General features: G+C 35.1%; 1 protein-coding gene across 1 annotated transcript in view; it reads left to right on the top strand.

Moving 5' to 3' along the window:
* The window catches only part of LOC107668305 (mastermind-like domain-containing protein 1), a 57481-nt gene extending 47295 nt beyond the window's left edge, over positions 1–10186 (top strand). The window contains exon 3 of the mRNA XM_016460145.1: positions 9859–10186. Coding sequence (XP_016315631.1) covers positions 9859–10080 — 222 coding nt within the window. The 3' untranslated portion in view covers positions 10081–10186. The remainder of the gene's footprint in view (positions 1–9858) is intronic.
* The last annotated feature ends 1834 nt before the right edge of the window (positions 10187–12020 follow it).

The following is a 12020-nucleotide window of genomic DNA, read 5'->3' as shown; positions in this document are numbered from 1 at the left end:
ATATTTAAATATTGTTTTATATTGTATAAATAAATAATATATATATATATATATATATATATATATTTGTATTTATACAATATAAAACAATATTTAAATATATTTGTTATTTTTTATATTGTTATTTATATTTGTTTTTTGATCACATATAAGGTATATACATTTTATTTGTAATTATATCATATTTACATAAATAGAATTATGATTTACATTTCTATATAAATATATAAAATATATAATTATATATAACTTTATGAATGAACTTATTTAAAACACATATGTATATATTTACACAAGAAACGACTTAATAGGAAAGTGTTTGAAACCGTTTTGGTAAATCTGTGTGACGTTACTTATAATAAACAGACCATGTACGTCTATTTCCTTGAGGAGCACAAACGAGTAGAAAACAAAAGTTTGATTGTTATCAAGACTCGTAATTCACAAGAACTCTACAGCAACACAGGTATTTTCCCAGCAGGAGCAGCTTTCTTGTAGTCCTTGACTCAAGTGGGGATTCCCTCCTCCTACTGAACACCTCTCTCTCTTCTCTCTCTGTCATGCTTACAGTTTGTGGAGGAAGTCTGTTTGTCTGTGAGCTCAAAAGCAGAAGTGAGATTGCTTTTTTTTATCTTTGTAACCTCTCTGAGACTCCCCCATTCGGGAAAGTAAGAAAAAAAAAACTTTAGAGCGATTAATTTATTATAAAAAGCCCAGAACTAATGATTGTAAACCAGGAAGAAGCAAGAAAGAGAGGAGAGAGGATGGGGACAGGGGTTGTTAAATGTCGAGAAAGTACATTTCTATGTGGGATTTTAGAGAGAGAGAGAGAAAGAGAGAGATGTTTAATTGCCCTCACAGCAGCAGTGGAGAATTTTTTTTTTACCCCGTATCCTCTTGACCACATGTACTGAATATACACACTCTCTCACACAAAGCCTACAGGCTATAAACATGCCTAGTTTGTGTCTGTGGTGTGTGCTGTCATGTCACAAGCATAGCTGCTTCTATCTACCTCTCTGTGTGTTTAAGTGGTTGCTGGAGAACCCCAGGTGGGGCTTTAGCTGATTGGTTTATGTGACTAGAGACATTTTTGATGTCATTTCACTAGTGCTAAATTGATGTTTAAGTGACTCGGTGAATCTGAGGTCAGAAGGAAGGCATTTGTGTGATATCAAAGCAAGGTGGAGACGTGGTTTTCTGGAGAGAGTTGAATTTATAAGGGTTCAGTTAGGAACTGTGCTATCTCAGTATCAACTTTGATCTCTCCTAAAAGTCCTTATAGATGATTTGGCTTTGGAATGTTTTGTTTATGAAAAAATTATGTTGAGACTTTTGGTAGTCAAAATACAGTCATCATCTCTTAAGTACATGACACAAAGCATAACTGAACATTTGAAGGATTAAATATACATCTTTCAGAGCAAGCACAGCACTGAAGTCAGTGATTATTTTGTATGCTTGCTGGATGAAGATGAGGTGCAGTTGTGTTATCTGGGTCTGTTAGTTTGAATTTGTGAATTTTAGTTAGACTAAAGTGTATATACTGTATGACAAATTGCTGTGCTTAGTCTGTGTTTGCTGTGTTTAGCACAAAGGCATTCTCTCTCCCACCATTAACAGTCTCCACCAGTGTTGTTGTTGTTGTATTATTTAAATACTATTATAGTATTTAGTAATTTAGCTTCAAATATCTTTTTTTATATTTTCAGTTGAATTTTGTAAGTTTTGGTAATTTTGTTTCGTGATTTTGTATTTTTGTAATTTCTTTTTATATTTATATAAATATAAAATGTAATTTATTTTTAATTCCATTTATTTTTATTTCAGTTTTAGTTAGTAATTTTAATACTTTATTACACTGTTGCCTTGGTGACTAACTGAAATAAGTTTACATTTTTCATCTAATATTTGTTATTTATTTTATTACACCTTTATTTAATTCAACGAAAATTATTTTTATAATTTTAATTTTAATTAACACTGATCTCCACTCAGCCCTGTTGGTATGTAGGGGAGAGCGGGGCACAAAGTAAAACTTTTTGATTTCTCAGTTTGTGTAAGTCCACATGGGGTTCAGAATATAATTTTTTTTATCCAAAGTAATTTTACACTTGTCTAGTACAAATATGTCGCTTTGTTTCATAATTACAGTGTATATGTTTTTCTTTATTTACCCTCAAAAAATGGAAGTGAAATGTGACAACATGCCCCGTAGGTGGGGTACATTGTCACATCTGAGGGGCACGTTGTAACATGATCATATGTCAGCTTAAAATGTTATCTGATCGAATGAAAAAAAATATACAAGACAAACAAAAATATTTTGTTAATAAAATAAAATAATACCTTTTTTTTTTTTTCAAATAAAATAATGGCGTTTTTTTAAGAATTAAAAATAATCTGACTTTGGAGTTTGACAATGAACACATTGCAATCATGCTGGGGACGGCCCACATCAACGAGCAAAAATGCTTTACATGTCTTGAAATAATAATTTCTAAACATTGACTGTCAGTCTTTATTCACCTGTTTCTCATTGTTTCTCATTAAAATTCATTAAAGTAAATAGTGTAAATTACATCGCTAATGTCATAAAAATAGCACATTGTAACGCAGTGTTACAACGGGCCCCATCTGCGCAACTGGAATTTAAAACTGGTTAGTGTCTTCTGCTAGTTATCAAAGCATTAAAAAACAATCTGAATTGATAAATAACAGATTGGAGATTAAAATAATAGCAGATTTGTCTCATTTTAAATTAATAATAAAAACTGAGATGAAAAATTTACTTAAGCCAGAATTTTAATTTTACTATGGTAAAATAAATGTTCAGCGATATCTTCAAAAGATTTGTGAATTTTGACGCACATTTTTTTCTATATATTGTTGATATGGTAACTAATAAATACTGTAAATTTTGTTATGCTAGCATGTGTGGAAATATTCAAACCACGTGTGTTACAACTAACCCCGCGTTACTTTGTGCCCCGCGCTCCCCTATATGCATGTATCGCTCTCTTTTCTCTCTTGTTTGTGTGTTCATGTCCTTCCTTCAAGGCTGAAATGGTGGGTTGAGGGGGTTGGCTATATACACGGGAGAAAATATTGCATGCCAACACCAAACACACACACACTTTCACACACATCCACAGCAGTCTTCTCAGCAGGGTGTGTAGAGTCTAGCCTTGTTTTGCGCCTCTCTTCTGCTTGGGCACGTTCAGTGATTTTAACCATTTTTAAAAGCTCTAAGTGGGTCAGCTGTACATAAATGTGTCTGAGAGAAATACAGAGACAGCCAGACAAAGGGAGAGTAGGTCACGCTGCCACAAGAGCACATTTCCCCACATTTTATCTATAGGGTTGTGTGCCGTGCATGTGTTTGTGTTTGTTTTTTTATTTTGAAAGTTGATGTGTCCTGCATGATGCTGTACTCCATATAAAGCTACTGTAAAAATCATTTTTGTAATTATTTGCTAATTCTTTTATTTATTCATTTTTGTGGATGCAGCTTTTATGTCTTTTATTTTGTATACTTCATTCAGTTGTCTTATCACGGGACTATTTAATATCAACTAGTGAAGGCAAATATGGCTTTTAAGATGTTTAAATGGAAATTGACTATTAATTTTAACATAGGATCTTGATGTTGAAAAAAGTTCATTGACATGTTATGTGTAGTAGAACTCTAGACTGTGACAAAAAGTCATTTTCCAACTCCCCTAGAGTTAAACAGTTGAGTTTTACTGTTTTCGAATCCATTCAGCCGATCTCCGGGTCTGGCGGTAGCACTTTTAGCTGTAGCTTAGCATAGATCATTGAATCTGATTAGACCGTTAGCATCTCGCTCAAAAATTACCAAAGAGTTTCTATATTTTTCCTATTTAAAACTTGACTCTTCTGTGTTTCATCGTGTACTAAGACCGACGGAAAATGAAAAGTTGCGATTTTCTAGGCCGATATGGCTAGGAACTATACTCTCATTCCGGCGTAATAATCAAGGAACTTTGCTGCCGTACCATGGGTGCAGTACGGAAGCAAAGTTCGAGCGAGCGAGATGCTAACGGTCTAATCAGATTCAATGATCTATGCTAAGCTACAGCTAAAAGTGCTACCGACAGACCCGGAGATCGGCTGAATGGATTCGAAAACGGTAAAACTCAACTGTTTAACTCTACGGGAGTTGGAAAATGAGCCTATTTTCAAAAATAGTGGAGTGTTCCTTTAAATAGTGTATGTTTGTATGTATGTATGTATATATAAATGTTTAATGTCCTAAATGTTCACTTTACACAGCCTTTACTGAAGAGCTCATATTAAGGACACAAATGATATCTTCATTTATTGTAAAGAAACTGACAAGGAGGTCTTAGACTAAATGCCTCCTTTAATTTTATTCAATGTGTAAAAGAAAGAAGCCTTGTTGTGTCAGCTTCTGTGCTTTGTGCCCAGAGGAGACAGAGAGAAAAGAGAGACAGAGATAGAGAGGACATTCAGCAATCCAACCCCTCATCAGTATTTTAATAAGAGAACGAGAGGGTTCTGCCTGCTTTCTAAACACACAAATGTATATTCCTGCCCTTCATACTCACATTTCCAGCTGCCAGAATCTACAGACGTACTCTCAGTCAATGTCAAATACATTTACCTATCCTCTCTGATTCTTTGTTTTGTGTGTGTGTGTGTGTGTGTGTGTGTGTGTGTGTGTGTCTGTGTGCGCGTGTGTGCGTGCGTGTTGTTGCTGTTTTAGCAAGAACGGCAACGATTAAATCCATCTGCACCAAATGCTCTCTCTCTGTCTGTTCAAAGGCAGCTCATGTTTAATTCTCTCATTTTTTCATCTTACTGTGGGGGAGAAAGGAGGGGACGGATGCTAGAGGAAGAGAGAGAAGGGAGGGAGGAGAGGAGTGTCAGTGTAGAGACACTGAGAGAGTCTGACTCCAGACAGGAGAATGAGGCAGACATACAGAAAAAGCATAGTGTGTGAACGACACTGAGAAAGAGAGAGTATGTGAGTTTAGTGGTGAGGGAAGAAGAGAGCGAGAGAGAGAGAGAGAGAGAGAGAGAGAAGGAGGGAGGGAGAAAGAAAGTGGAGGCGGAAAGGGAGAGACAGACAGAGTGAGACAGTCTTGGCGACTGAGTTCTGGGAGCTGCTTCACACACACACACACTCTCTCTCTCTCTCTCTCTCTCTAAAAGTATCTGAGTAATATACACACTCTATAAAAATATCCACCTACACAAGAACTCTGATTTTTTAAATATCAAAAACAAAAAAAAACAGCCTCTTGGATGTAAGTCATTTTCTTCTGTTTAAGATGTGTACAATATGAAGATATGTCAAAGCAAATTATGTTTATTTTAAAGACAGATAACATGAGCACACTTTTCAAGCAAAAACATATTTAATAGGTTAGGTTTTAAATGTAAAAACAATAGATTTGCTGTTCACAATTAAGACAAATGCTACTGTATTTGTTACTGTAAATGCTTTCTGTATTTGTTTCTTTGCTAGGATTAAAAACCAAAATAAGCATGTAATGAATGAAAACCTGTTTCCGTCATACAAGAAAAAAATCTAAACTAAAATATGTAATATTAATATAAGTCATATGTAATGTAAGTCATATTTTGATATAAAACGCCAGAATTATGACTTACTAAGTTAAATTAGTTAAAATTGAGTTTGAGATAAAAAAAAGTCATAATTGATGTCATAATTTTGACGTTTAAATGATAATTATAATTTAGTATATCGTAATTGTGACTTTTTTTCATAATCACGATTTTTAACTCATAATATCAACTTTTTATCTCAGAAATTATGACTTCATACATTTTTGTTAAAATTATGATTTACAAAAGCGTGATTTTTTTTTTTATGTGATGGAAATTGACATCCATAGTGATGCAATGCTGTTCTCTCCTCAAAACAAGTATTATTTAAATCAGCAGATCCTCATTCATGAACAAGATGCCTCATTCACGTCTCAAATAGTGACTTGTTCAGTGAAGTGCATGTTCATTAAGTAGTTCAAACCAATGAAACGTTCACATTCCGAGAGAGATGTGAACGAAAAATCCCAGTGCATTAAAGTGAATGAGTACTGTCCAGGTGCTTAAAGGGTTCATTTAAAAACACAGATTCATTCATGAACTGTGTTTCACTCTGTATCGTTGTCATACTGTAAATTCCTGTTTAGTCTATAATTCCCGGCTGATGTTGCTAAACTGCGCTCTTTGTATATTTAACATCAGTTCATACAAACTAGGCTACATGACCAGCCACGTGTGTGATGACTTTTGGATTTGGTTAGACACTGTGTTTGTGTTACAGCGGGTTATATAAATGTCAGATTGAGTCTAACATGACATGAAGCCATGTGTTGACAATGATGACTGGCTGTTTGACAGCTCTAGTGTAGCTGCTTGCCAGAGTACATTTTATTACATGGGTGGTGCTTTACTACATTTGTTCATGTCTTCGTTACGTCAAATCTGTGTAACTTTAATAGTGACCATGCTAGATCTGTTTCATATCAGTGCCTCTGTATATAAAAGTATGTGTCTTAAAGACAGCATTAAAAAAATGCAAGTAAACCGGAGTAATGTGATATATTTCTGAATGGAACAGTATATTGAGTGGGAAATAATATAGGATGGGACTTGACTTGATTGAATCATTAAAAGTTATGTTTGATATCGGATTATAATGCTATTTTACCAGCTGGTATAAACTTGGTGACATTAGCAGAAAAGAACACTCGCTTCAGAGGCCAAGGAAAGTACTTTTTGAGTAGCAAAACCTTCAGCTCAGACGGTTTGACTCTGTTCTTTTTTTATTATTGCCAAATATTTTTATTATAGTTTTCTTAGTTATTAACAAAGAATCATGTATCCAAATATGCCCTCATCCTCAGAAACCATGAACAAAACTACACTAGCTAAAAGAAAATATGACCCTGACTACATTAAATACTGGTACGGGTTCAGTTTCAGTGAGGACAAACATGGTTTGTGCTTTAATGAATTATTGGCTGCAGAGAGCATGAAAGTCAAAAGTTCAGAAGGCCATCAAAGTAAAAAAACAAAACAAAAAAAAAACACTACAAACTACAAAGAAGAGCCTGTGGTTAGTCTGATCTGAATATATTACAACAAATTATCAATGTATAGTTAAGATTAACAGAATTTAATTTTGTATTTCAGAGCCATTCTCATTTACTTTTGCACGATAAACAATTTTGGGTCTGCGTTGGGTCGCCACTCTGTGTTATAATGTAACACCTAAGCCCGAAGCCAAAGTGGTTGAGAAACAGTGATCTAGACAGCAGCTCTTGCTGTGGTGGATGCTGATTCAGTCTTTTCTCCTCTCAGCGCCTTCCTGCTCCTGTTTGGGTGTGTTTCTCTCTCTCTCACTTTCTCTCTCTCTCTTCTACCATTCATTCTGTCTGACATGCAGTCGTTTGTTGTTGTCTTTTCCTCGCCTTCTTCCAGACACCCTGTGGAGAGAGTGATGAAGGAGAATACAGGAGAATACAGAAGAGGGAGAAAATGATGAGGAGGGAGAGGAAAAAAGAGAGGGTGATGGCGTAAAGCTAGCACTGAGCTTTTGAGCCTTTGTTCTACTTTTATGTTGAGCAGGAATGAAAAATGCTGCGGTGCGGTTAGAGAATTACCAGATCTGAGTCTGATTTGTGTGTTTAATGGGTGTCGTAGCTTTGATAAGGATGCGTTGTCTTGAGCAGGTTAAAGATATCAGTCAAGTGCAGTGTGTCACTGTTTCAACATAATTGATTTCTCTCTCTCGTCCTTTTTCTCCCCATCCATCTCATCTGTCCCGATAATAATGCACTCTCAGCTATAAATATGTTATTTTAAGGGTGTAGAATACAACAATCTAAAAAATTGTGATCATTTACTGGTGGTAGTACGCTACAAATATTTCAGTGCCTAATATCAGAGCATCATATCGCAGTGGAGAATTGTGTATGTCAAAGTATAGCCTTATATTAGACCGAAAAAAAGCAATTTCAGGGTATTTTGGAAGTAGCTGGGAATTTAAAACTAATTTTTCAAACCATGCAAAAGAGTGAAAAGTAATGGAAAGTCATGGAAATGTCTGAAGTGAAGATGCATTTTGTAGTTGCGCTACGCTCTAAATATTTAATCAGCTGGATATTGCTGTTCTGTAGAGTAAAACACGCTCACATAGTGTTGTCTGAACATTACAAATCATTGCTTTGAGTCTTTCTTTTGAATTAATCTGGTTCACAATTCGGTCTTAATGGTTCATTAGCAAATCATTCTAAATTAGACTGTTGTTTTTTTTTTTTGTTTATTTTAATTTCATATGTAGTAACCACAGATGAATAGAAAGGTTGTGCTAAATCCTCTGGTCATTAACACGAGCAGATCTAAAAGAGTTGCACAGCAGAAATAAATGCTCTGCTTTACTGCGTCTATTCAAACAACCGAACTATAAACACCCACATTTAAACACTCATGCAAACATCCTCCTCACAACTAGAAATTATTCTAGCAGGCATATTGTAGAGTACAAAGTGAATTCTTTCAGATTGTGCAACACTTAAGTTTCAGTCATAACACTGTGGTTTATTTTGTGAAATCTACTCAACTAATGCCACAAGCCATAGACACACCCAATCCTTTGCTCCCATTGGCTGAGGAACATGCTGAGGGGTGTGGCTACAGTCTAAGCTAACAAGTCGACCACTTGTACATATGTGTTTGTTCCTGTCTGTTATACACGTGTGTGTGTGTGTGTGTGTGTGTGTGTGTGTGAGTGTGAGAGAGAGAGAGAGAGAGCCTACAGGATGGTTTGTGTCAGTGGTTAGTCTGACGTTACTTGAAACCCTCTCTCGGTTTGACCTGTGTAAAACAACTATTCATTATACAGTATGTGGGTGAAAAGAGAAGCATAGTTGTAGATACTTAGACCCTCTTAAAGATACGACAAACAGCAATAGACCGTTTGTGAATAAACAACCGTTCAAAAGTTATAGAGTGTGAGAGAGAGAGAGAGAGAGCCTACAGGATGGTTTGTGTCAGTGGTTAGTCTGACGTTACTTGAAACCTTCTCTCGGTTTGACCTGTGTAAAACAACTATTCATTATACAGTATGTGGGTGAAAAGAGAAGCATAGTTGTAAATACTTAGACCCTCTTAAAGATACGACAACCAGCAATAGACCGTTTGTGAATAAACAACCGTTCAAAAGTTATAGGGGTCGGTAAGATTTTTTCAATGTTTTTGAAAGAAGTCTTATCAAGTCTTACATGTTCAAAAATACAGTAAACAAAACTGTAATATTGTGAAATATTATTGCTATTTAAAATAACTGTGTTCTATTTTAATATATTTAAATGATAATTTATTCCTTGATGACAAAGCTGAATTTTCAGCAGCCATTGCTCCAGTCTTCAGTGTCACATGATCCTTCAGAAATTAAAGACATCGGTGATACTTTAATAATACAAAATACTTTTATGGAAACCATGATACATTTTTTTTCAAGATGCTTTGATGAATAGAAAGTACAGCATTTATCTGAAATATAAATCTTAAATATTATAAAGTATTTATAATCTTACTGACCCTTCATTTTTTGAACGGTAGTATGTCAGTTTTTTTTCCTGAAACTTGTTGTCTGTAATATTGGTGGATGAATCTGCATGTCAACGATTCCAGTATAACACTTACATATTGCAGTGACATACTTTCCAGAATAATTTAGACATGATTAAAACCAGGATTAAAGTTGGCAGTCCAGCAGCAAATGTTACGAAAGTGAATCCATCTCTTACATTCTATCCCGTTTTATTCCCTCTCCAACAGGGGATCATCACACACATGGATGTTCATTCCTGCCTCCTCTGTCGCACTCTTGCAGAGGAACATATGGGCGAGAATGTGGCATGCATAATTAGACAGATCTCCAATAACATGTTAACACCAGTTTGTTTTATAATATTCCAGTTCTGCCTCATTTATTTTTCCCAGCATGATTTGTTCATAACTTTAAGAATTGCTCATCGAAACATTCCCTTGAATCATTAAATAGTTGTACACGAGTCAAGTGCTCGGTATAATGCCTTTTAAATTGCATACGAGGTACTTGGCTGTGTTTCGACGTTTAATACAAGTAGCTAATGACAGAATAAGAGGGTGAAAAAGGAGGTTTCATTTGGTTTCCTCTTTTAAATAACAATAAATAAATGTAATGATATGCCACTTTGGCCCCTTAGCGTGTGATTTGTGTTTGCGTGTTTGACATCTGTCAGTTTTAATGGTGGCGGCTCCTTCACTCATCCCATGGGGCTTTATCTTCCACTCAGCACACAAATCTCCCAATCAATTTACCAAATGAAACCGGGTGTGCAGTGCTTAAAAGAACAGTCCATGCTTACTGAGCATGAGAGTGAGATGGAAAGAGAGAGAGAATATATTGTTTATGTGACCTGGTCCCCAGCATTAACCTAATTCATTCATGCAGGATTACCATGCGTTATTAAAGAAACAACGGAGGGTGAAAGAGAGCGAACACAAGAGAAGATGTTCAAGAAAGTAAAACAGAATAAAAGACGGAGGGAAGAATGAGAGTGGAAGAGAGATGGGCAAATCGATCTTGAAATATCAATATGTCTGATGCTGATTAAGAAGGTTGATTCTGGATTACAAATACCTGTTTTAACACTAAACTTTTAGTTATTTATTCAGCAAGAAAGTTAATGCGTATCAAACTTCAAAGTGGTAAAATGTCTTGTTAGCAAGAAAAGCATCATTTTATTTCATATATATCAATAACAAGCAAGCTAAATGCGACATCTATCTTTTTGTGGCATTTACAGCAGAAAATCACTACACTGTAGAAGCTGTTAATGTTTTATATTTGATGTTAGTAATGTTTTTGTTTTATTGTTTAACGACTATAATTGCCTATAATTATCTTAGAAAATCACCATAACATCGATGCTATCGGTGTAGATTTTATTGTACTTGATATTCGATTGATAAAAAAATATATATATGTTGTAACAACCTGATGCTTTGACTGTTTAGTGGACTTAGTTTAGAATCTCCACATCTTTTTGATAGCTCCTCCCCTTCCTGATCAGACTAGCTCTGGTTATCATACTAGGAAAAAAGAGACGAAAGAGCTGCCACATAAAAACACGTTTTTTTTTTAGATCCTCTCACATTTCTGCATCATGACAAGGGAGAGGGGAGTGATTCTGGGATACTAGATAAATAAAGGGAGAAAGTGCCCAAGGATGTGTGTGTGTGTGTGTGTGTGTGTGTGCGTGTGTGTGTGCATGTTATCAGTGGATTTAAATTGCTATCCTTGCACGAGGAAAGAAAAGAATTGGTGGATCTCAAGGTCTCCCTTCAATAAAGATGACAGAGTACCTTGAACGGGCTGCAGACGTCACAGAACACACACACACACACACACATCTCATGCATTATTTTGATTACATGTCTCTTTGGAATACTCCAAATTGGTCAATCAAGACATGCTGGGGTCATTTCCATGTAATGTTAAACTGTAATTGGTAAACTGTATATTTGACCGTTGTCCCTGGTTTTGTGCTTCAGTGCTTTTTAAAGTACAAATGTGTATATATAGCATTATCATATACACAAAAGTAAGATTTTTTTATATTTAATATTTTTATATAGCAAGGGTTTGCTTGCATTAAATTGATCAAAAGTGACAGTAAAGACATTTATAATGTTACAAAAGATTTCTATTTCAAATAAATGCTGTTCTTTTGAATTTTAATTCATTAAAAAAAAATCCTGAAGAAAAAGGTATTAGGTATTACAAAAATAAAGCAGCACAGCTGAAACAAACATTTCTTGAGCACTAAATCAGCATATTAGAATGATTTCTGAAGGATCGGGCTGTTGAAAATTCAGCTTTGCCATCACAGAAATAAATAGCATTTTAAAATATATTAAAATATTTCAAATGTAATATTTCCCAATATTAAAAC

This window comes from Sinocyclocheilus anshuiensis, unplaced genomic scaffold (genome assembly GCF_001515605.1).
Source record: "Sinocyclocheilus anshuiensis isolate Anshui unplaced genomic scaffold, SAMN03320099.WGS_v1.1 scaffold337, whole genome shotgun sequence".
In the NCBI taxonomy this organism is placed as follows: Eukaryota; Metazoa; Chordata; class Actinopteri; order Cypriniformes; family Cyprinidae; genus Sinocyclocheilus; species Sinocyclocheilus anshuiensis.
Note: the sequence above shows the minus strand (reverse complement) of the source record. Positions and strands in the feature narration are given on the sequence as shown.